Genomic DNA, 25,394 nt, shown 5'->3' with positions numbered 1-25,394 from the left:
CCACCAGGAAAATGTCAACACAACATGGGATGCAATTAAGTATGGGGGAAGTACAAATTGAGGAAGTAGCAGAAACCAAACTCCTAGGGGTGCAGCTAAACAACTGCTTATCATGGTTGTCTCAAATAACTCATCTATTAAAAAAATTAAAAATGCATGTATGATCAGAAGGATAGCTAAATATTTACCGGGAAAGATACTTAAGCAAACAACCCAAGCGTTAATTGGGAGTCAGGTGAACTACTGTTCTGTGGTCTGGGGAAATGCATCATCAAGTGAAATTAGGAGGCTGCAGATTGCACAGAACAAAGCAGCAAGGATTGTTTTAAGGTGGAGATATGATTCTTGTGTTGTAGTAATGCACAATGCTCTTGGGTGGTCATTAATCAACAAGATCATTGAAAAAAACATTTTAAAACCATTTCCCCCCCCCCCATTTAAAACGGCCAATACTAGGAATAGATTGTCCACCATCTACAGTATGGGTTTTCCCAGCAGAAAAGAGAAGTGGGCAAAATAACATTTAGATTCAGAGCAATAAAGAAATGGAATCATTTATCTGAGCAAACCAAAAACCTTTCAATACATACATTCAAACAATACTTTAGAACCATTTAAATATAATAAATTGGAAGGTTGTGCAGGACTATGGTAGATGATGGAACCAATCTATCTTTTCAGACTGTTAGAGTATTTATCTGGTCAATATGGCAGGGTATTATGTCTGTTGTTTGTAACAGTGGGTTATATGTGAAAATGTGATTGTATTATACATTGTATTTTAATGTTTGAGGACTCTTGGAAGATTAGTCCGAATGAGGACTAAAAGAGATCCTAATCAAATCAAATCAAATCTCCACTGTGTCTGTGGATTAAATTGTTGGCCATTTCTATGTCTGTGTTGTCTTCATACTCAGTGTCAGTGGGTCAGAGTTATTTTCTGAGATGAGGAAGTGATGCTATTATCCGCTCTCTATTATTTTCTGTGAAGAAGACACATCTGGAGGTCATATAGTGGCAGAGATATCCTGGTGATTTTTAATTTGATAGTAGAGATCAGGTTGATCCTCTCAGATACAGGGCCCCACTCACTGAATGAATCCCCTGGGCAGAATAACAGACAGGGAATGTTATAGACCCTAAGTGAGTAGGGAAAAGGCTCAAAGCATGATTGTGTTTCCTCGTGCAGCTTAACTTCTTGGTCCCCTGGTATGTCCCTTGTAACAGAAGACACAACAGGAATGAAGCAGCTTTTTGGAAATAGTGAAGACATTTTGCCTCTATATACCTTGAGTTAGTGAGCCCTTTGTAACAGAAAAAGGTGTGTGCGTGGTAAACTGTGTATGTGCAATTAAAAATGTATCAGTTAACTCAATCACCAAAGATATTGCCACTCATAGTCTAGAATTGTAGGCTATTGTATCCAGCATTAGTGTATTGAGAGTTTGATGGGTCGTTTTTGAGAATTAGCCCTCAGTGAACGTTACTAGGCACGTCCAGTATCATTGACATTCATATTAGCCAAGCTCCATGCTTCATTTGAAAAGTCAAAATGTCCGAATTGTCACTGTTGTTCTTCCTATAGTATATTCATCCAGCATGAAAATGTACACACATTGGCCTTTCCACTGGCATTGTTATTCTAACACTCACAATCCCAACATGAGTCCCAAATGGCCCCCTATTCCCTATATAGTGCACTACTTTTGACCAGAGCCTTATGGGCCTTGGTCAAAAGTAGTCGACTATATAGGGAATAGGGGGCCATTTGGGACGGAACCCCAGTCTCCTGAGGTTCAACACAATTAATTCCACTCTATTTACTTTCTCGGCAGCTGAGCAAATAGCCTTTTTCGAAGCCGAACGTGAAACTAAAACTACAAATACATCTCCAAAACTAGGCCAATGTGTGCTGCTTACTTGCTAAGCACAACCTACAGAGCTAATCTTTGTCATTTGTAAGCACAAACTAGCTCATAATTTGAGGAAGTCATTAGCTGATACTAGACACAGATGCTAAAAAAGCTATTAGTGTTAAATGTCACCCGTGGCGTTAGCTTGTGCATCTCGTTTACACGGGTGAGGTCTATTTTTTGACCTTACACGTAACCCTGGATACCAAGACATGTCATTCTCCGTTCCGTGTTCCATCTATTTTCCACCTAATGCCCTTGCTTCCCCTCTGCAGTGAAGAAGAAAACACCCATGATATTAAACCCCTCTCATATTCTTCCAGTTGGATATGAGCCAGTAAGCCATTTTGTGCTAAAAATAGTTTCCCTGATGAAGCACCTGCATGCAGGATCAGGATGCTGCTTCTACTGCTGCCTTGGCAGTTGCTGTCTCCTCCTGTGTTACTCTGCTGTGCATTCTGCCATGCAGCACGTCTGGCCCTCCCTCCCTCCCTACTGGCCCTCCCTCCCTCCCCCCTCAGAAATGCTGCAATGCGTCTCCCATAGCCAAAGACTGGGTCAGTGTAACTCAGCCAGCGGCAACATAGCTAGCTAGCTTAGCATCCCCATGGCAACAGCCAATGGGGTTCGCAGGCTGAAGCTAATGAGGCTTTTGCAATATTGTTGTTGTTTACGTGGCATGGAAGACACTGTATAAACGGGTTTAAGACATTTAGTTGATGCAGGAGAGGAAATAGGATGGCAGAGTGAGAGGACCTTGGAGGGAGAGGAAGCCTGGGTATGGCTCACAGTGTTAGTCTGCAGCTAATTGTGTTTGTGTAACGCTGGAATACAGGATGTTGTATTATCAGTAATCGGTTCCAGCCATGTTTTCATACAGCCCCAGCGTTTTGTTATTTTTGTTAATTGGCTTGTCTAATTTGACCAATCACTGAGCGGTATTCACAGACAGCCCTGTCTGCCGTGATGCCGCTGTAGACTTGCAGTGCACCCTGGTAGTGTCACTGTCAGACCTCTTATAGCAATAATAATAACAATAATCATCATCATCATCATCATCATCATCATCATCATAATCACAATAATCACAATCACCACAATAATAATAATAATAATAATAATAATAATAATAATAACATTAATGATGGGCCACAATGCTGATTGCATCTACGCTTCCAATAATATTCAAGCACGGTTGCAGAGGATCATTCTTATCCATGTTCTCTGGATTTGCTTTCCAATGGTTCTGTACTGTCATTTGACTAAGTTACTCACTGGAGTACATTTTTCTAGCTATTTTCTTATCATGGAAAACATGAGGTCTCACATGTTAAACTGATGTTCATGTTCCTTAATGGACCCTCGATGCTTAAGGCTTATCACATCACCACATAATACAATGGCTCCATTATAAGTCCAGTCTATTTTCACATGCTGCATTCGTAGCAATATTGTAGTGAACAGCAGGGCAGGGGTGCGAACCCGGGTCGCTGGTGAGAAAGGCAAACACCCTACGCATTGCGCCATTAGGGTTAAGCCACTTGGTGGGAATTGTAACGTGGCTCATATAGCAAGGATCGCTACAATATTTAGTATTTCCACACAGAAATATTGTAGGAACTGTGACTACTGACTGCACTGTTGTTTTAGTTGTTTTGTCATTGTTATCCCTGAGGTTTGTTGTGTTTGTTTCCTCTCCAGGACAGAGGACCCTGCAGTACAAGAGTGATGTCCTTGAGACAGTTGTGTTGGTGAACCCGTCAGAGGAAACTACTGCTTCAGAGGTAGGTGTGACTCAGACATACCTGACAACTGAGGGCTTCTGCCTTCACAGAAATGGTACGGTTGATGTTTCTCAATGGAAACCTTTTTTGAAAAGAAACTGCTTACTGGTAGATTTGATCATGTCAATCAACAGTGTTAATAATCCACTATTGTCCTTTTTTTCTTCTATTTGTCCCTCTTCTCCTCCCGTCCAGATCCGCTCTCTGGTCACTGACTCTGCTGGACACAAGCTACTAGTCCTAAGTGGCCAGAGCTCTGAGCAGGGAGGTGACATCACACTGCAGGGTGGAGCCTTCACCTGGAGACACTTATCTGACATCATCTCTGATCCTGGAGTAAGATCAACTGTTCATCAACACTTTACTATAAGTTGACGTTACACTGTGTAGTTACTCTGTTATTATGTTGGTAGTATTCAGACTGGAATCTCTCAATCAATATTTGTGATTCTTTCATTTAGGGAGGGGTTGATTCATTTAAATATGTTCTTGTTATATGCTCAAATCAAATATTGTTTTGATGAATATGTATACTTGCTATTAAAATATTTTTCTTTTCTTAAGCTATGCCTAACAGTGTCTTTATGTTGTGTTGTGGTTCCACCTCCAGGTGACTGAGGTCCTGTCCAACTCAGCACCGGACCAGCGGCCCAGGCTAACAGTATCGTGCCTGGGAGACGGGGGCTGGAGCTCACTGGGCCACAGCCAGGAGCAGCAGCACTTCCAGAACCTTCTGGAATACCGCCTGAACCCTGAGCCTGCGCTTCCTGACATGGAGGGAGTCGCGGAGTTCACAGAGTACGTCTCGGAGACGGTGGACGTCCCGTCGCCCTTTGACAACCTGGAGCCGCCCACATCGGGCGGTTTCCTGAAGCTGTCCAAGCCCTGCTGCTACATCTTCCCCGGAGGGAGGGGCGACTCTGCCCTGTTTGCCGTGAACGGATTCAACATCCTGGTGGATGGAGGGTCCGAACGCAGATCCTGTTTCTGGAAGCTGGTCAGGCACTTGGACAGAATAGACTCAGTCCTGCTGACCCACATTGGGGCGGACAACCTCCCAGGCATCAACGGGCTGCTCCAGAGGAAGATTGCTGAACAGGAGGAGGAGCAGTCCCAGGGATCTGGTGGCTCCAACACCTACGGCGACTGGATGAAGAACCTGATCTCGCCCGAGCTCGGTGTGGTGTTCTTCAACGTCCCCGAGAAGCTACGAATGCCTGAGTCCACGCTAAAGGTCAAACGGAGCATTGAGGAGGCATCCCTCACACTGCAGTATCTCAACAAGCTTGGCATCAAGTCAGAACCCCTTTACAGGGTCGTTAGCAACACCATTGAGCCCATCACGCTTTTCCACAAGCTGGGCGTTGGCAAGCTAGACATGTACATTCTGAACCCTGTGAAGGAGAGCAAGGAGATGCAGTTCCTTATGCAGAAGTGGGCTGGGAACAGTAAGGCCAAGACTGGGATTGTGATGTCCAATGGCAAAGAAGGAGAAATATCAGTCCCTTACTTGACCTCAGTAACAGCTCTTATCGTGTGGATCCCGCATAGTCCAACAGAGAAGATAGTCAGGGTGCTGTTCCCTGGAAATGCACCGCAGAACAAAATATTGGAGGGGCTTGAAAAGCTGAAGCACCTGGACTTCCTGCGCTACCCAGTGGCCACTCAGAAAGACATATCATCTGGGGCCCCGCCTCCAGTCATAAAACAAACAAAGATGAGATCAAGAACAGAAAGCAAGGAGAGCCTGAAATCTTCCACCAAAACACAGTTGGCCTCAAAAGCCAGCAAGAAAGAAGCCAAAGGGCAGGAAGAGGAGTCCAAGAGTGACTCGGCTAAAGAGAACAAAATTGAAAAGAAAGAGGAGAAGAAGGAGAAGAAGGTGAAGAGTGAGAGCGCCAAAGCTACCAAAGCCACCAAAGCCACCAAACAACAGCAAAACAGCGACGCAGCACCCGAAGCAGCCAAACTGGAGAAAAAGAAGCTGTCCAAGGAGAAAACACTGAGGAAACACTCCAAGGAACGACCATCCAAGATGGAGGAAAAAAAGGACAAAGAGAAGAAAGAGATCAGTAAAGTAAAGAAAGAGGACAACAAACGTGAAGTAAAGAAAGATGATGCTACTAAAAAAGAGGAGAAAAAAGAAACAAAAGCAGTGAAGGAGGAGAAAAAGAAGGATCTGAGTAAACCAGAGCTGAGGAAGATCACCAAACCAGACCTGAAACCCTTTACACCAGAAGTCAGGAAAACCCTCCATAAGGCCAACAAGACACAGGCCAAACCCAAGACGGACAAGACAGACAAGACTGACAAAAACATAACAGCAAAACCGGTCAAAGAGAAAACAGCTGAGAAAAAGTCTGTCCCAAAGAAAGCCCCCCAAAACGCAGCTGCTGCTTTGGCAGGCGGGTCCGTTGTATCCTCTCCAGAAGACCTCACCAAGGACTTTGAAGCTTTAAAACGAGACGAGCTCTCGAATCTAGTGAGTGAACCCATTCAGAATGATGTCATGTCTGGACGTCCAGCTTTCACAGACTCCAAACTCCCTGATGAGGGGATAACAACTAAATCCCCAGCCAAACTTGGAGAGAAGTTTGAGAATGAGGGTGCCGACATGGATGATGATGATGATGATGACGATGATGAGGAGGAGTACAACAAAGAGAGTGATGTACTAAAGAAAGGTGCAGATGTCGGGAAATGGCAGGACGTTAAAAGAAACGCTGGCGTGGATAGGAAATATGAGGAGGAAATGGAGCAATACGACGAATACTCTACTAAGGGAGACATGAATTCAAAGAAGAGCGTCAGCTCAGAAGAGGAGGGTGACGTTATCGAAAAAGCAGATCTGGAGGGAACTGAGGATGATGAGGATAAATACAACACAGAAAAAGATCAAAAAGAATGGGACACCAAGTCAACCGACTTTAAATCGTTTTCAACTGCAGTCGCCTCTGGACAAACCACTACCGCTGCCTCTGAGCAAGTGTCCTTCATCCAAGATGAGACTATTCCCGGTTATTCCGAAACGGAGCAGACCATCTCCGATGAGGAGATCCATGAAGAACCCGAGGACAGGATCCCACACCTCCGCTACGACGTCGCTTCCTGCGACATCTCCGTTCCCGACATTCCGGGATCCTTTGACTCTGTGCATGGTGTTAGGGAGATGAGAGCCTCGGCTACGTCCGACGCCTCAGACTTCAAAGGCAAAGGCTTCGTGGGAAGACATGACCAAGTGTTGGCAGCCTATCCGAGCATCATCGCAGCTCCGCTCGCCGAGGAAGAGCACATCTCCTCAGCCACGTCCATCACAGAGTATGACAAACTGTCGTCGTTCGCCACCTCCATGGCGGACGACCAGTCCATCGCATCGGTGACCGCCCCACAGACAGAGACAGAGACAGGGAGGAGCTCTCTTCGCCTGGACACGATCAACAGCATCCCCTCCCGCACTGAGGCCACCCAGGGGAAGGACTACCTCCACTCGGCTGGAACCATCTCTCCCACCTCCTCTCTGGACGAAGACAAGAACTTCAATTCTCCTCCTTCGAAGGAGTACCAGTCTTTTGTTCCCGAGATGGAGGCTGGGAGAAAGACCAAACCCGTCCATGAGGAGTATGATGAAGAGGAGGATGAAGACGAGGACCAGACTCCCAACGTTGATATCCCCTTGGGGAAACTCCAAGAGGGCTACGAGCAGGCAGCGGCAGCCATGTTACTCCAGGACAAGGATAAATCGCCCTCCACTGCCTTTGCGCCTCCTTCTCCTCCCTCTTTCTCCAGTGGGTTTAAGCTTAGCTCCATGTTTGAGGGTGAAGAGAGATGTCTTAGCCCAGACGACAGCACCGTGAAGCTGGCCTCACCCACCCAGTCGGTCCCCACCAGCAGTGGCTACTCCCCCACAGAGGAGAAGAAAGAAGATAAAATTGACAAAACTAAAACTGAGCTCCAGCAAATGAGGCTCTCTGTTGACAAGACCCCCTTTGAAAAATCAGATGAGGAGGAGGATGAAGATGATGACTATTATGAGAAAAGGGATCTCAAACCCTGTGTTAAAGCTAAGTATTTGGAACAGAAGGAGGGTAGGTTCTTGGACGATGAATCACCTCAGGAAGAGAAGCTGTCTGAGAGGGACAAAGGACTTGCAGAGGATGACATCAAGTCCAAGTATCTGCAGAAGAAACCGGGGTCGATAGACGAGACACAGTTCTCTGGTTACATGGAGCAAACAGCCAAACCCCAGGTCATGCACTCAGACGAGCAAGACGAGGAGGAGGAAGATGAGGAAGATGATGATGTTGTTCACCCAAGTGGAACAGGGTCTAGAGCTTTATCAGTAGAGCAAAGTAAGTTGTACTCTGAAGATGACAAAAAGGATGCAGCAATATCCAGCAAAAAGGACCATGTAACTTTGAAAGAGCCAGAGAAAAGTGTCCAGTTTAATCTGTATGATTTCCCGGAGCGAGAGAGTAAAGAGAAACGCTCAGAAGAAGAGATAAGACAGGACACCCCGTACGTACACGGCAAGACTTTCTCTTACAGTGATATCTATGACAACAAAACAAGCTCAGCAGACTCATATTCAAATGGATCCAGTTATCAGAAACTGGACCAGTCAGAAAAGATGGGGAAGGACAGTATGAAGGAAATGGACACACAGAAAAAGGACTCTGCTTTCCCCTCAGACAAGGAGGGGTTCACTAGCTCTCATGGAAAAGATGTATCTTCCCCTTCCCCCTTTCCATGGATCCATGGCTCTGAATCCACAGAGAAGATAAGTGAGCCATGTGGATACAGCAGAGAGAGCAGATTCCCATCCATGGCTGATAGACCAGAGGCTTCAACCACATCCTTATCATCAGAGAGAGACTCCTTCTCTTATAAAGGTCACAGTGATTACACCTCTGTAACAGGTAGTGCTGCAGCCAAACCCTCTTCAATGAGCTACCATGACAAAGAGGTGGAACTGGAGATAGACATGAGGAAGTTAACAGCCAGGGACGAGGAAGACTACGATGATTATGATGATGAAGATGATGAAGAAGAGGATGAGGACGATGACGAGGACGATGCCAGTGACTCAGACATGGAGAAAGGTGCCAAAGAGAAATCGGAAAAGGTAGTCAAATGTCCTTTCATCCACGGTGTGAGCTCAAAACAGCCCCAGTTTATGGTTTCCATGGCTGGCTACGGTTACAACTGCCAGGCAAAGCCGCCTACGCCAGACGGTGTGAGCTCAAACGAGCCAGAGTTGATAGTTTCCATGGCTGGCAATGGTTATAACAGCCAGACAAAGCTGACTTCACTAGACGGTGTGAGCTCGAAAGAGCCAGAGTTGATAGCTTCCATGGCTGGCTATGGTTACAACAGCCAGGCAAAGCTGACTTCACCAGACGGTGTGAGCTCGAAAGAGCCAGAGTTGATTGTTTCCATGGCCGGCTATGGTTACAACAGTCAGGCAAAGCTGACTTCACCAGACGGCGTGAGCTCGAAAGAGCCAGAGTTGATGGTTTCCATGGCCGGCTATGGTTACAACAGTCAGGCAAAGCTGACTTCACCAGACGGCGTGAGCTCGAAAGAGCCAGAGTTTATGGTTTCCATGGCCGGCTATGGTTACAGCAGCCAGGCAAAGCTGACTTCACCAGACGGCGTGAGCTCAAAAGAGCCAGATTTCACAGACTCCAAACTCCCTGATGAGGGGATAACAACTAAATCCCCAGCCAAACTTGGAGAAAAGTTTGAGGACGAGGGTGCCGACATGGATGATGATGATGATGATGACGATGATGACGATGATGAGGAGGAGTACAACAAAGAGAGGAATGTACTAAAGAAAGGTGCAGATGGTTACAACAGTCAGGCAAAGACAACTTCTCCAGACAGCATGAGCTCGAAAGAGCCAGAGTTTATGCTTTCCATGGCGGGCTACGGTTACAACAGCCAGGCAAAGCCGACTACGCCAGCTTCTTCCACCACCAGCAAAGGTGACATGGGCACCACAGCGTTGTCTGGGTACTCCTCTGGGTTTGATAATTCTTACGGTGGGGAGAAAGACTCATTCCAGTCCAGCCAGATGAAGGACAAAGAGGGAAAAGACGACTATTTCCACAGCGAGAGAGCTGACGGTGGTAAGAAAGCAGGAGACACAGTAGGAGTCTCATCAGGCTTCCACTACACCACCACCTCCGCCACGGCATACTCCTCCTCCTCTTCCTACAGCTACTCCTCCTCTACGTCTGGTCCGTCACTCTCCACCAGCCGGCAGTTTGGCGAGGAGCTGGAGACCCCAGCCAACGCCTCCGACCACATCTTCAAACATGATGCAGACAGCGCTGGCTTCGAGTACTCCTCCTTTAAAGATGAACATGCCTCCTTTAAAGATGAACACGCCTCCTTTAAAGATGAACATGCCTCCTTTAAAGATGAACATACCTCCTTTAAAGACGAACACGCCTCATTTAAAGACGAACACACCTCCTTTAAAGACAAACACTCCCTGGCCATGGACTCCTCCCCCTTTCCCAGCTCCAGGATGGTGAAGGACGAGTACCTTGAGGTTTCGGAGAAGCAGATGATGACGGCCACCACCGCCACCGCTGAATCCACCTCCAGTCTGGCCCGCTTCTCTCCTCCCAGCCCCTTCGATGAGATCAAACCTTTCCACTCGCACTCCTCCTCGGAAGACAAAAAGGAGCATGTTGCCTCGATGGAAGGAAGCGTTGTGGACAAAAGCCCCCAGTCGGACTGCTTCTATAAACCGGGATGGGCAGATGAGTCCAAGCTGCAGGCTGCAGGGGGTTATGGGCCTTTCTCCCAGTCACCCAAGGAGAAGGATGCCATCACCACAGGTTTGTTTGGTGTCACCTCGTCCCCACGGCCCGACTCAACAGGCAAGCATTACTTTGAAAACTCTGACAGTAGTGAGGAAGAGGACGATGAGGAAGGTTACATGCGTGAGATGGGCCTGTCCTCCGAAAAACACGGCAGCAGCACTACCACCTCCAGTAAGATAGATGGCGCTGGTCTCCCTGATGTGCTCACCTCATACATGCCCTCCTCCCTGCTGCCCACCAAGCCAGACACAGTCAACGGTCCCACGGAGGTCAGCAGCATGAGCTCCCCCATCAGTGCAGGGGCATCAGCCAGTGGTGTGAGCCCAGGTCTGGGTACAGCTGAGGACAAAAAGGTGAGGAGCTCATATGAGTGGGACATGCAGAAGCCTCAGATGGACATGGTTCCCGGCGACTCCCCGCCTCATTACCGCCACGAGGAAGAGTTTGAGGAGGAGTGCGAAATGGAACCAGAGTGCCCTGCCCGCCCGCTCTCCCTCTCCTCCACTGATCACACCTTCCGCTCCCCCTTCTACGCAGAGGCGTCGAGCCGAGGAGGAGCAGGAGGACGAGATGATGATGACGACGACAGCGACCCGGACCTCCCTCCTGACATGTGCATGGGCGCCTCCTCCTCCTACACCTCCTCCTCCAAAGCCTCCCCTGGCTACTCCTCCTCGGAGCACAGGCAGCGCAAAGGAGACCTCTCGCCCTCCTTCATCAATCCCAGTATGCAACAGCAGTCCAGCGACGAGGAGGACGAGGAGCGGGGATGCAGGAGCGACCAATCGCAGGAAGGGGACCAGCACGACCTGTCAGTCAAGAAGAGGGCCAACAAACAGCCCCACCACCCCCACTCCCAGGGCGGCTTGATCCCCCACCCCGGGGCGGCTGGGCTGGGGTTGGCCAGAGAAGAAACCCCCCCAACCTCCGTCAGCGAGTCTATACCGTCGCAGTCAGATTCAGACATGCCCCCAGGGACAAAGGAGTGCCACAGCAACATGGACTCGGACGAGGACACTGAGTACCTGCCTGTGGATAAGTTCTCCTCCATGGGAGGGGGCCACCATCACTCCTCTTCCTCCTCCTCCTCCAGGATGAGCCCCCGTGATCCCCCTCCCGCCCCCCTTATGGACCCCTTCCCCAACCCCCCTCACCCCGACGTCTGCATGGTGGACCCGGACGCTCTGGCTAATGACCAGAACCGGGCAACCTCCGAGTCGCCCCTCAAGAAGGACCCCAAGACGAAAGGCGTGCGGAAGACAGGGAAACCCAAGTCGGCGTCTCCAGCTCGCCGTAAGCGGTCCCCCATGCCAGTGAAGCAGTTGCCGTCCCCTCGCAGCGCCTCGCTGAAGAAGAAGGAGACAGAGAAGAGCTTGAGGATGTCCCATCTGTCGGACGGACAGGGCTCCAGAGACGATGACCTCTCCAGGTCCAGCTACAACGCCGGCAAGGTGGCCAACGGAGTTAAGAGCACCTCAGGTAACAAGGGTCCCCATTATACAGTATATTTATTCAACAATCGTATTGTTATGTTATGCATAATATGACTAGTAGTATACAGTACAGTACATTACACATTGCACAACCTAGCACAAACAGATCTGGGACCAGGCTAAGTCAAGGCTGCTAGGCTGTGGAAAGTGATTGAGAAAAGGAAGGAGGAAAGGAGCAGTTGGAGCAGAGTTTAAACCAGCAACCTTGTGGAAAGCATCAACTCATATGGAAACGTCTAAGCACTGACTCCTTGTCCCCTAGGCTCTCAGAGGTCCAGTTCCGTGGTTCCCCAAGGCCCTCCTATATACGTAGACTTGGCCTACATCCCCAACCACTGCAGTGCTAAGAACGTGGACCAGGAGTTCTTCAAGCGCGTCCGCTCTGCATACTACGTGGTGAGCGGGAACGATGTGGGCAATGATGAGCCCAGCCGAGGGGTCCTGGACGCTCTACTGGAGGGCAAGGCCCAGTGGGGATCCAACCTACAGGTAACAAATCACTACCATAGAATTAGATGGAGCTCAGTCTTTCAGTTGATGGATCAATACATCACCTGTACATGACATTCATTCCCTATGCATCTTAACTAACTAACTAACTAACTAACTAACTAACTAACTAACTAACTAACTAACTAACTAGCACACCTGACTACCTGTGGCACTCAACTCAAACAGCAGAGTGTAGCCTACTGTAGCTCCTGGCAAAGTAATTCAAAGCCTCTACTTTATCACTCAGGATGGAACTTTCCAGTGCTACTATGTTAAAAAAAGAGGGGGATCCCAGCTTTCCATTGTTGCCATGTTTATTTCCCTAATCCTACAATTGCCCGCGTGGCATCATTTTAGAAATGCAGTTACAACCGGAGTTTCAAGCATGGTGTTGGCACAGCTGTGCAACAGAGCTCTTAAAGGGGCAATGGCATACTTTGTAATAGAAACCCCCCAAAACAATATTTTTTCGATTGAATAATAATTAATAATTGTAAATAATAATAATAAATAATAATAATAACAATCAGGATGTTGTGTCCAACGGGGTAAATACAGATGGACAAACCCCATGCTTCAGCCTATGTATGTATTTATAGACTTTATGCTGCATCAGTTGGGCTACAGGTGATAATGCTTATTGCTAATAGCACATCTGATAATATAGACCAGGGACGGGCTCTTTTATAGGCCTGCGGATCAAGGGGACTGGAATTGGTCAAACTCGCAGTTTAATACATGTACAAAATTATCCTCTTTCCATAAAAGCATGATGGTCATGACTTTTTACATGAAAGGGGAAATGAACTTGGCCACAGACAATCAATCTGAGATCGACTTAAGTTTCAGTCATGGGATTTCTTGTTTGCTTTAACTGATTAAATCACTCCATCTTTCGCCTTCTCTCCTTTCATCTCTCCCTTCTCTCTCTTTTGTTCTCCTCTTCTTCTTCTCCTCTGCTTTGCCTACTTTCTTCCTCCTATCTCTATCCATTACCTCAATCTCTCTGCCCCCCTCTCTCTTTCTCGCTTTCCTGCAGGTGACGTTGATTCCCACCCATGACACAGATGTGACTCGGGAGTGGTACCAGCAGACCCATGAACGACAGCAGGAGCTAAACATCATGGTCCTGGCCTCCAGCAGCACCGTGGTCATGCAGGATGAGTCTTTCCCCGCCTGCAAGATCGAATTTTAAGCCCCATCCCCCCTCTCTTCCCCTCTGTAATGGGACAACACGAAGCTCCCCTGGTTTAGTCTCTGTCTGTTTAAATATTTTTTATCTGCCTTTTCTAGGGATTCATTTCTTACGGTAAATCATAACAGTACATCTCAAGTTACACCCTATTGGTCTTATAGCTAACATGGAGCTCTGGTCTAAAGTAGTACACTGGACTGTACGAGGAGTAGGGTGTCATTTTAGACACAGAGATATTCAACAACCACGCGTTTGATTATGGTTATTGTCATTGTTTGTATTATAAAGGTGCTCTTCAGACTATAATGCCCCTCTACTATAATTATAAGGTTTATTAAAGGAAACGAGTACAGTTGTGCATACGGTAGAAAGCCAGGCAAAATGTCCAGGCAATGGTTTCTTCAAGTTAAGACAGATTTTCTTCTAATAGGGCATAATTCAAAGCACAAGTATGCCCTATTATAATGTTACAGAGTCATCAACAACAAAAACAACAACAACAGACTTAATATTTGTTTTAAGAAGTTATAACACCAAAACACATTTTGTACTTATGTTTTGTAGAACTGAATACACCATGCTAATGACAATGGAACTTTTCTCATCCACGTGCCACTCATTGAACTTTGTGCCTAATATTGACACATTGACATAGATGATATTCTAAGTAGATTGTCTCTAAGAGTCTTTTAGATGTTGAAGAATTATGTTTGTAGTAGAATAGGGTGGAAAAAACAAATCGAGTCATACTCAAAGGTTGTGTGTGTGTCATTCAATTTCCATGTATTTTCTGCAAGGTGAAATTCGCTTTCAATGGATTTCTCAAGAGCCATATTGCATACAGTAAATCGTATATACAATATACAATATGCACAGTAAATTACCCTTGCATTAAATAATCAAATATTGCATTCACAAACAGATCTTGGACCAGGCTAATGTATGATATTGTGTGAAAGGAAAGGAGAATACTCCCGTTGCAACATCTTGATGACTGTATGTCAGGTTGCAATGTCGCTACATTCAATGTACTACTTCCTCGTCATAGCATTTATACGAATTTATAAACTGGGTCGTTCGAGCCCTGAATGCTGACTGACTACCAGCCGTGGTATATCTGACCGTATACCACAGGTATGACAATATAATTATTTTTACTGCTCTAATTACATTGGTAACCAGTTTATAATAGCAATAAAGCACCTCAGGGGTTTGTGGTATATGGCCAATATACCACGGCTAAGGGCTGTATCCAGTCACTCTGCGTTGCGTCGTGCTTAAGAACAGCCCTTAGCCGTGGTATATTGGCCATATACCACACCCCCTCATACCTTATTGCTTAAGCATAACATACTGTAAGCATTACACACTTGCTTGGAATAGTGTTGTTTGTTAAATGACAAGTAGCTTAAGCAGCTTGTTTGTGTACATGTGTACATGAACTCATTGATAGAAAGGAGGCTGTCAGGTTAAAAGATGTTACGCAACTTAAAGACAACAACCCTCCACTATTATAGCTACAGACCTACACTGTCTGTCTGTGAACTGGAGTAGGTCCACACTTTGGGAAGGTATCACAGATCATATTATTATTATCACATTTAATATAGACCCTTTAAGAGACATGGGCGTGATTTGGGATTTGTGTAAGGTGAAGATAGTGTAGACTAGTGATATGTACTCCAGCTATGACCATCATGGTAGCGTCCCAAATGGTCAAAAGCTCTGGTCAAAAGTAGTGCACTACATAGGGAATAGGTTGCCATCTGGGACAGTACATACCTAACCTGGTTATGACTACAGCAATATGACCATGTGGTTGTGAGCTCATGGCCCATCACCTTTACAGGGTAATAGGTGATTGAGTGTCTGAAGACTTGTCTGTGAGGTGTGTGTGCGCTGTGCATTAAGACTACGTTGATGAAAGGTTGATGAAAGGTTGATGAAACATTGATGAACATTGTGGGGTGGTTCCATAGATGATAGAGGTTCGACTGTCACCCGCATGTGCCTTTCTGTCCTGTTGTGTGTTCAAGCAAGACTCAGAAGCTTGCTTGAAATGGCCCTTGTGGCAGAGCCATAGATATTCAGTGTTCAGCAAACTCAGTTTCAGTCTCAGAATTTGAACGGGCGCCATGTTGGCACTGAAAGCTCCAAGACAATTACATTCTAGTTGGAATGCAGATGAGAATATTCTCATATTCTTGTTGGAATGCAGATTACAATATTGTCATCATGGCATGTTTGGTGCAAACATGGAGGATAGTTTACCATGGTAAAGTAGTGGCTAAGTGGGCAGGTCTCCACTGTGGTTGTGAGTGTTGTAGTATGATCACTAAACTAAAAGCAAAGGTCCAAAAATATGATTTACCCACTAAGCAAACTGACATGGTACTTTTACCAGTCAATTCAGTATTTAAATCACAGGGTCTGATATTCTCTGTCGGTGATAGTGAACAAGAAGCACAAATAGTCAAACAACTTAACAAGAACCAACCGTGGTCAAACCCTTACTCAAAGAACTTGTAGGCCTACTCATATGAAAATACTCTAACTTGTGATTACTACCAATTGTGTTTATGTTCTTTAACACAAAAGTAGTGGTTTTTAATGAGAAAAAGAAAGAGAATGCTTTGTTGGAAATGTTAATGCACAGACAGACATGATGTGTTATTTCCTATTGAGTTGTATTATTTTCATAATCCTTATGATGCCCATGGAAAGGGAAAGAGGTGTTTTGAGGTCCTCTAGGGCCATTTTAGAACCATTTAATTTTGGGACCAGAGGCCAAAAGGTTTTTGCTCTACCACAATCACCTTGGAATGTACAACAAAAAAAAAGAAAGTACAATTTGCTTTTGATTTTATGTGATCATAGTCGGTGTATCTAGAATGTAATTTTCAGTGTTATTTAAGATGGTTTTTCATTTGTGTGCACAGTTTGTAATTTTATGCTTTAATATTACTAATAGTTAGGACTAACTTTGTTAGAAAATGAGACAAAAATACATGTTTTCATTCCATTTTTAATTCCATGTTGTTGCATCATGACATTGAGTTTTTGAGGCTTACAGAGAACAAATTGTAAGACCAACACGTCTTGTTCGGGGGTCTAGACAAATTGTACCATTGTGCAATCTTTGAGGCAAATCAGAATATTCAGCCGTGTATTCCAGTTTTTCTGAGACACATATGGCACAAGCATATAAATCATAGCATAGAGACAAAGAAAAGATCATTCATTGGCTAACGCTTCCAGTAAACATGCTTTGAATGCCGCAATGTCTTTTTCTTTCCATTGCCGATGCTCATTGCACAAATATACCGGACCATGCAGATTATCAGAGAGAGCATTTCTGAGATAGCCTGGTTAACAGACTGAGAGCAATTCTGAGATAGCCCGGTTAACAGACTGAGAGAAGTTCTGAGATAGCCTGGTTAACAGACTGAGAGAAGTTCTGAGATAGCCCGGTTAACAGACTGAGAGCAGTTCTGAGATAGCCCGGTTAACAGACAGAGAAGTTCTGAGATAGCCCGGTTAACAGACTGAGAGAAGTTCTGAGATAGCCCGGTTAACAGACTGAGAGAAGTTCTGAGATAGCCCGGTTAACAGACTGAGAGCAGTTCTGAGATAGCCCGGTTAACAGACTGAGAGAAGTTCTGAGATAGCCCGGTTAACAGACAGAGAAGTTCTGAGATAGCCCGGTTAACAGACTGAGAGCAGTTCTGAGATAGCCCGGTTAACAGACTGAGAGAAGTTCTGAGATAGCCTGGTTAACAGACTGAGAGAAGTTCTGAGATAGCCTGGTTAACAGACTGAGAGAAGTTCTGAGATAGCCCGGTTAACAGACTGAGAGAAGTTCTGAGATAGCCCGGTTAACAGACTGAGAGAAGTTCTGAGATAGCCCGGTTAACAGACTGAGAGAAGTTCTGAGATAGCCCGGTTAACAGACTGAGAGAAGTTCTGAGATAGCCTGGTTAACAGACTGAGAGAAGTTCTGAGATAGCCTGGTTAACAGACTGAGAGAAGTTCTGAGATAGCCCGGTTAACAGACTGAGAGAAGTTCTGAGATAGCCTGGTTAACAGACTGAGAGAAGTTCTGAGATAACAATACTGAGAGCAGCGTTCAGTCTGGTTTAACCAGGCTAGTTCCAAGCGTGTTCCAGCTGATCCGAATGTGAAGAAGCAGATTAACCTTTACGTTCTCCGTGGAGGACATTGATATCTTGGTTGCCTTGGTGACATACTAGTTAGTAGTTGTATATGTTTTCTGCTCCATCAACTCAAAAGGGTCAGACTGTCTCCTCTATTGTGTGTGAATACAGTGCATATCAAACTTATTTTTAGGGCAGAAAGTCTGTTATTTTATTTCTTTACTCTAGTCTTAAGTCTGTCTATTTCTAATGGTTGCCCTGAGAAACGAGAGCAATTAATTAGTCAACAATTGATTAAATAAAAAGTTCTTCATTTTCAGAGACTGATTTTCGACCGTACAGGTAATTGCCTTTGCAAAGCTGTCTGTAAGACAAACTAACACGCCTGCTATATTGTATAGCTGAGAGAACATTCTGTATAACAAATATTGGATAATTTTACAGTGCTTGCAATGGGCTTTCACTTAGAGAATGGGATTCAGAACAACAGTATCCCTTTATATCTCAGCAACTCCATGAGAAGATGTTCAATCTTCTTGTGCTGCAATTTAACCAGTTTTCCTGTGGTCTTTGACTTCAAGGTTGTCTAAACCAAGACTTCAACTGTTAACTCATGTCAGCGTCATTCTAAAGGCTAGAATTAACATTGTATTCATAGGCATACACAAACCACATCACACACACAAACCTGACTGCCAGATAGTGACTCGGATCACTATATCAATACATTTTATATCTAGGGTATTTATAATGGTTCACACAGTGAATTTTTCCAAATAAAAAAACAAACAGAATAAAAACAGTAACAGTATCAATGTATTGTGCAAAAAAATAAATAATGGTTCAGTTGCATTCTCCAAAACTCTTCAGAATCCTGATGTAGAAAAATCATCATGAAGATTGTCCATCATTCCAATAAACCCTGCTTGTCTGTGCATGCTACCTTATTAGTTCTAATCCTGTAGGTAATAGTTTAAAAATGAATTAAATAGAAATGCTATTTTAAAAGATGTATATTTAAAAAAGCTAACTGTGTGAATGGTACGGAGAAGGCTCGTGCAAGGCCCTCATGTTGCCTCCACAGGCTGTGCTGTAAGGAAGGCATTGTGATCGCTTTCCTCTTTCTTCTTGTGAGCTTCATGACTGTTCTTTCATCTTTTGTTTTAAGTGCAATATACTTCTGTATCTATCTTTAACACGTAAAGGAACATAGAACTTCAGCAGATTTATTGTCAAAGGGAAAAGTGTGGTGATCATCAATAAAACACATTTATTGAAGAATACAAAAAGCCTCAACTGTGTCTGATTTCAGTAATAACTTGTGATATGAATCAATTCACAACTATTATCAAGGGTAACATAATTAAGCAATAAGGCCCGAGGGGGTGTGGTATATGGCCAATATACCATGGCTAAGGGCTGTTCTTATGCACGACGCATCGCCGAGTGCCTGGATACAGGCTTTAGCCGTGGTATATTGGCCATATACCACAAACCCCCCAGGTGCCTTATTGCTACTATAAACTGGTTACCAACCTAATTTGAGCAGTAAAAATAAATGTTTTGTCATACCCGTGGTATACGGTCTGACATACCACGGCTGTCAGTCAATCAGTATCAGGGCTCGAACCACCCAGTTTATAATAAAACATAGATACTGAATAGTGTATAGAAACAGACAGAGCAACAACTTGCCATAGTATTTATACATCACTGTCTTTGGGCTGATCATCTGTATAAAGTTTGCAACTGATATTTTATAAACGGAAAAACAGTAACAGATAAAACAAAGCTTAAATATAGAACTGTCTTTATTCACTTCATCTCTTCGTTCAGTCCTTAACGTTGAATTCCCTTTCAGAAAAAAATAACAGGTGCATACTTTGCACATGGCGCAAATCTGACCTTGCCTGAGTTTCCACCAATGTTAAATCCATGTGAGAAAGTGCAAGATTCAGGAGGAGGGGGGAGAAATGGGACAGACATAGCCTCATGTGTATAATAGCGCTGGTTGAGGAACCCACATCTCTGGCCCAACATGCCTGTGAATTTGGGGATGATGTCATGGTGAATTTAGGGATGATGTCGTGGTGAATTTGGGGATGTTGTCATGGTGAATTTAGGGATGATGTCATGGTGAATTTAGGATGATGTCATGGTGAATTTAGGGATGATGTCATGCTGTGGTGATGAAGGGGAGACTGAACCCTGAATAATCTCCCTCTGCATGTGAAAGGAGGTCTGGACAGTGGGCCAATGTGCAGATTGTGCTGCCAAGGCTGGCCACCAGTGGCTGTCTTTAGGGGGGTGGGGGGCATTTCCACAATTCGGGCAAGGGATGTAATGTTGGTTGCAGTGAGACACTGAAATCAGTTACAGTGATGAGAGTGTTTGCATTGTAAAACTGAAAAGGGGGAAAGATACAGTTAATCTACAATAGAGCATTTATTATATCTGTATAATTAGTATTGGAATAGGTCTAGATTGTGCCTGAATTGAAACATTTTTATGATCTCTTTCTGATCAAATACTCTGCCACCGTGCTTACTGCTTACACAATAAATCAGCCATTGTCTTGAGGTGAGCTCAGAGTACAATCCGTGCTTTGAGTGGCTGGCGAATGAGCAGCGATCTGTTGAATACCCCAGCTGGCACACGCTGAATGGCAACAAGTATGACATCATCCGCAGGGTCACATGAGCTCGATATAGTAGGACAAAGATTTAGCCGGAGCCTATTCTTCCTTTCCTCCTCTCTCTTCTGAAATGGGATGAATGAGGAGCAGTGTTCCTGTGTGTGTGTTCCAACTGTCAGTACTGGGCAATGGGGTAATGTCGGGTGGCCGTCAATTTGTCCAACAGAACCATTTCATACGGTTATCTATTCCACGGTTGGCCCTATCTTGGCAGGGCCTGCATGGGCCCATAAATGACACCAATATTCTGTGCAATATTATTTTCTTGAACTGGTTTCTGTATTCAACACAAATCTGTCAGTGAAATATAAATCCATTTCGTTTACATGACACATCTCACTGAACAGTTACAATGCCATTTTGAAGGAGTCTGGCTAGTTCCCGGTTTGTTCCTGGGACGTCCCTAAAGACGTTTTTAGGATGTTTCCAATACATAACAGTTTATTGAAGTGGTTATCAATGATTAAACATAATGCAAGTCCTTTATCCTGCAAAACTTCATGTTTTGCATTGTTTAAAGAAAGTCATTAAGCTACCATATTTGGAATTGGAAGATGTACCCAAATACATTTAAATTAAATACATTTAGAAAAATGAAGTTAATTTCATTCAAGATGCCATAGCAATTCAAGAACGACCCACCTGGCTGCTCTCAATGGAGCAATAAGAAGAGGGCGATACAGAGCACTAGATGGAAACTAACTCACCTCCCTGCTGTTACCACTTACCAGTCCAAAGCATTTAACTGTATGAGTCAGCAGCTGACAGCATTTCAAGGGTTAAAGGCTATTATTGATATTAAATTGGACGATGTCATGATGTGGTTATACATCACCCAATAACATGTTATTACTTTCCCTCCCTGCAGGTAGCGTTTGTACAGCGGTCTCCTCCGACCTCTCTATAGTGGCAGCAACGGGAGAGGGTTAATGTCATAGCAACAGATTCATGCCGAATTGGTTTCTGTGAGTCATGGTTGAACTTGTGTAAGGAACAAAGCGTTAGCTACAGACAGTAGCTAGCTAGTGCTGCTGGCCTTCCCCATCGGATGGCCTCTCCCTCCGTCCCTCTCGCTCCACCTTTTCCTCTCTATTTCTCTCAGGCAGGAGACGGACAGACAAACACAGCCTTGGCAGAAGGCTGGCTGTTCATAATGATTTCCACTAACACAAACAAAGCCTCACAGATAGACAAAGGGAGCAGGCGCATTCAATAGAATCCCCACTGCAGCGTTCTGAATCCACTTCCATTAAGGAACGTCTCACAAGCTTCCACTTTCTTTTTCAGCCAAGTCACTCAGAGGCCTTAAGGCCTTATTCAATCAAATCTGCATATGAAGGTTAACGGGGTAAAGCACACAAAAAATCCCTTCGTACTGCCAGCATGCAAGTTTGAATGAGTTCACATGTTGAGTTTTTATTGGTTTTACCAGCCTCCTCACTTCCGTGGACAGAGCTCTGTAGAATGTATGTATCTGATCAACAGCATGAAGGAGAATATTGTCTGCTCTATTCTGAGAGGTTGCATTCAGAATGAGAGACAAAATGTTGCTTTTTTAAAGCTAATTTCCTGCAATTCTACACATTTTGCCACAGGGCAGAGAGAACATTTTACAGTTTTAAAGCGAGTTTCCTGCAATTCTACACTTTCTGTCAAGGGGCTGAGAGAAAAAATGCAGTTTCAAAGCTAATTTCCTTCAATTATACACATTTTACCATGGCTTATGCCTTGTTCTTATGCTATCTGAGTGACTCAAATATAACAAAATCAATGGGGGCCCCATGTAATGACATTTTGGGAATTTTAAATTCACCCGGTCTAGTTTTTATTTTGGTGATTGTTAGTTCTCTAAGATTATCATATTTAAAAATCTGTTCTACATACTTATCTGGTTTTAGTTGTTTAAGTTTACACTGAAAACATTTTACCATCCCGTTTGTGCCAATGATTTAACTAAATGCATATAGGGAAAACATTTGAGTGTATATCTCCACCTTAAAGAAAAGTCACTTTGAATATGTCAAGATTAGAGATTTTTTTTTTCTTCTGTGTCATTACCACAACTGCTATAACTCATCTAGATTGTCCTCTATTTGAAACAATACATCTCATTATGTTGTGGTCGGAATTTATCAAATGATAGCTGATCATATTAACCAAGTAAACCTTACGGCCTGGCAGTTAAATCCAAAAATTGTGCAAATTGTCATTACCAACACTGTCATTACCACCAAAAAATGTGTTGGTAATGATGATCAGAAAGTAGCGACTTTTTGTATAACCTTAGTATAAAATGGTTATACCCCTGCTCAATAGCACAATATCATTTGAAAAGCAGCATCTTTATAGCAATCAATGATATATTGTAGATATCCATTTCCACCAACTTATTTTTAACAATGCAATTTACCATTACCCTGTCATTATGGGCACACAGTCATTAGCACAACCATGTACACATATTTAGACATTAAATATCACATTGTCTACTTCAAGTGTAAATCACTTGCTTGTTCTCAATATATCTAGTGTAAAGATTATAAATATAACAATTTCAACAAGGTAGGTGCAGGTATAAAAGCACAGCCAGCGCAGGCCCATATTTATGGATTAAGGAATTAAAATAATTGTTTCTTAATGTGTTAGTACCAACTCCTATAGACAGATCAACCAAATAATCAGAAAACCCATTGTGTTTGTCATTCAGTTTTAAAATGGAATGTTTTATGATGAGACGGTGTTGACATCTGTAGGTGTTTTGGGAAAACTGAGTAAAATCCATGTATTGTCGAATAAAATGGTCACAGCCAATACCAGTTTATGGTTCCTGACAAAATTAGTAAAGTGTTTGTTGATACATTTTTTTCAAGAAATGTACACTACCGTTCAAAAGTTTATTTATTTCTCAGAACAAGAATAGACTGACGAGTTTCAGAAAAAAGTTCTGTTTCTGGCCATTTTGAGCCTGTAATCAAACCCACAATTGCTGATGCTCCAGATACTCAACTAGTCTCTAGAAGGCCAGTTTTATTGCTTCATTAATCAGCACAACAGTTTTCAGCTGTGTTAACATAATTGCAAAAGGGTTTTCTAATGATCAATTAGCCTATTAAAATGATAAACTTGGATTAGCAAACACAACATGCCATTGGAGCACAGGACTGATGGTTGCTGATAATGGGCCTCTGTACACCTATGTAGATATTCCATAAAAAAAATCAGCCGTTTCCAGCTACAATAGCCATTTAAAACATTAAACAATATCTACACTGTATTTCTGATCAACTTGATGTTATTTTTAATGGACAAAAAAATAGCTTTTCTTTCAAAAACAAGGACATTTCTAAGTGACCCCAAACTTTTGAACGGTAGTGTAAATTTCTGGGTTCATTCATTTCAGCTCATGAAACATGGGACCAACACTTTACATGTTGTGTTTATATTTTTGTTCAGTATACATGACAATGATATATCCGTTATACACAAAACATTTCTATCTGAACGTTATGTTTTGTTGAACAGGCACTGTTGCACGAGGCATCTGGCTGTAGTTACCCCGATGAGATTACTGGGCTGTATGACACCATCAACAATATGCTAGTGCTCACGTCACTGACCTACAGGGGGATGGGAAATAAGGTCAACGTAAAGAGAGACGAGGACGCACCTCTGAAGACCCAATCAGTCAATAGTCCACCGCTCGCTGCCACCAACATACCAATTCAAATCACAATTTATATCACATTTTTATGCATATATGATTTGAGCTATGTTATCTAGGCCTAAATGTTGTCAATGTAAAATAAACCATAGTGTTATCTGATGGTAAAGGGTTGCTATGTACTGCAAGTGCAATCCACCATAACATATCACCGTCGTTCAGTCTTTTTGTTGTTGTGGAATCGTTGTGTACCGTCCAGATGCTCACAAATAGAAAACAGGAAAAGCATGGTTATATGAACAAACGCCAGTCATTCCTCAGACAGCCATGTACTCACAAGTCAAATCCAATAGAAGAAGCACACAGTGAGAGAAATGTAATTTCACAGGACATTTTATTTAGAACATCCTTTAGTTAGAGAAATAAAGCTGCATTTGTAGAAACGACAGAGCCATAGAGCCGATTACCCCACATAGCAAATAGAAATTAAAGCAGAGAGCGTTCTCTTCTCAGCTGAATCTTTTGAGTTATAGGCTGACATCACAGAGCTCTAAAAGCGTTTAAGTGCATTTTTAATTCGTAAAGCCTTCATGAAGAGTTTAGAAGTGCATAGCAACTCAACAGGGTATTTTTCATTACGCTATTTAATATTATCTACTCACTTTCCATCTCCTTCAAAAAGATGACTCGAAAAGGGTTAATCAATCTCCTTCCAAACCAAAAAGATACAGTTTTTTAGCATAGTTTAGCATCCTGAATTGCGGATGAAATGTTGCAAACACTTTACAACAGACAACACTATCCACTATTGTAAGCCGGAGACACAGACCAAAGGTACTACACACAATCAGATCATCGTTTTTCTGTTTAGATTTTTTTTTACACATGTCCACTGAAACAATGACAGATGACAGTGTTAACGTTGCGTCTCTACAGCAGCAGTGTTGTTAATTCTCTGACATTAAGTTGTGTTACGTGACAGAAATAATCATCTCTACAGTACATCACGATACGACTGCACCAACCCCAATAGTCAAATACAGAATCTCATTTAATCTCTCACACACACAAACAAAATGCGTGCAAACAGTCCACACACAGAACAGGCCCTGAAAACAAAAACTGTGTCTAGCGCAATGGAACCACAAAGAGAACCATCCAAAAATAGCCC

General features: G+C 43.8%; 1 protein-coding gene across 1 annotated transcript in view; it reads left to right on the top strand.

Annotated features, from left to right (window-relative positions):
- The window catches only part of LOC311111392 (uncharacterized protein), a gene marked incomplete at both ends in the record, with an annotated part of 153,995 nt that extends 140,282 nt beyond the window's left edge, over positions 1 to 13,713 (top strand). The window contains 5 exon segments of the mRNA XM_084154108.1: positions 3,615 to 3,697; positions 3,893 to 4,033; positions 4,308 to 12,012; positions 12,289 to 12,515; positions 13,558 to 13,713. Coding sequence (XP_084010234.1) covers positions 3,615 to 3,697; positions 3,893 to 4,033; positions 4,308 to 12,012; positions 12,289 to 12,515; positions 13,558 to 13,713 — 8,312 coding nt within the window.
- Positions 13,714 to 25,394: the final 11,681 nt, after the last annotated feature.

Source organism: Coregonus lavaretus (assembly GCF_964263955.1).
Source record: "Coregonus lavaretus genome assembly, chromosome: 37".
NCBI classification, from domain to species: domain Eukaryota; kingdom Metazoa; phylum Chordata; class Actinopteri; order Salmoniformes; family Salmonidae; genus Coregonus; species Coregonus lavaretus.
The sequence above is the reverse complement of the archived record's forward strand: the minus strand, read 5'-3'. Positions and strand labels throughout refer to the sequence as shown.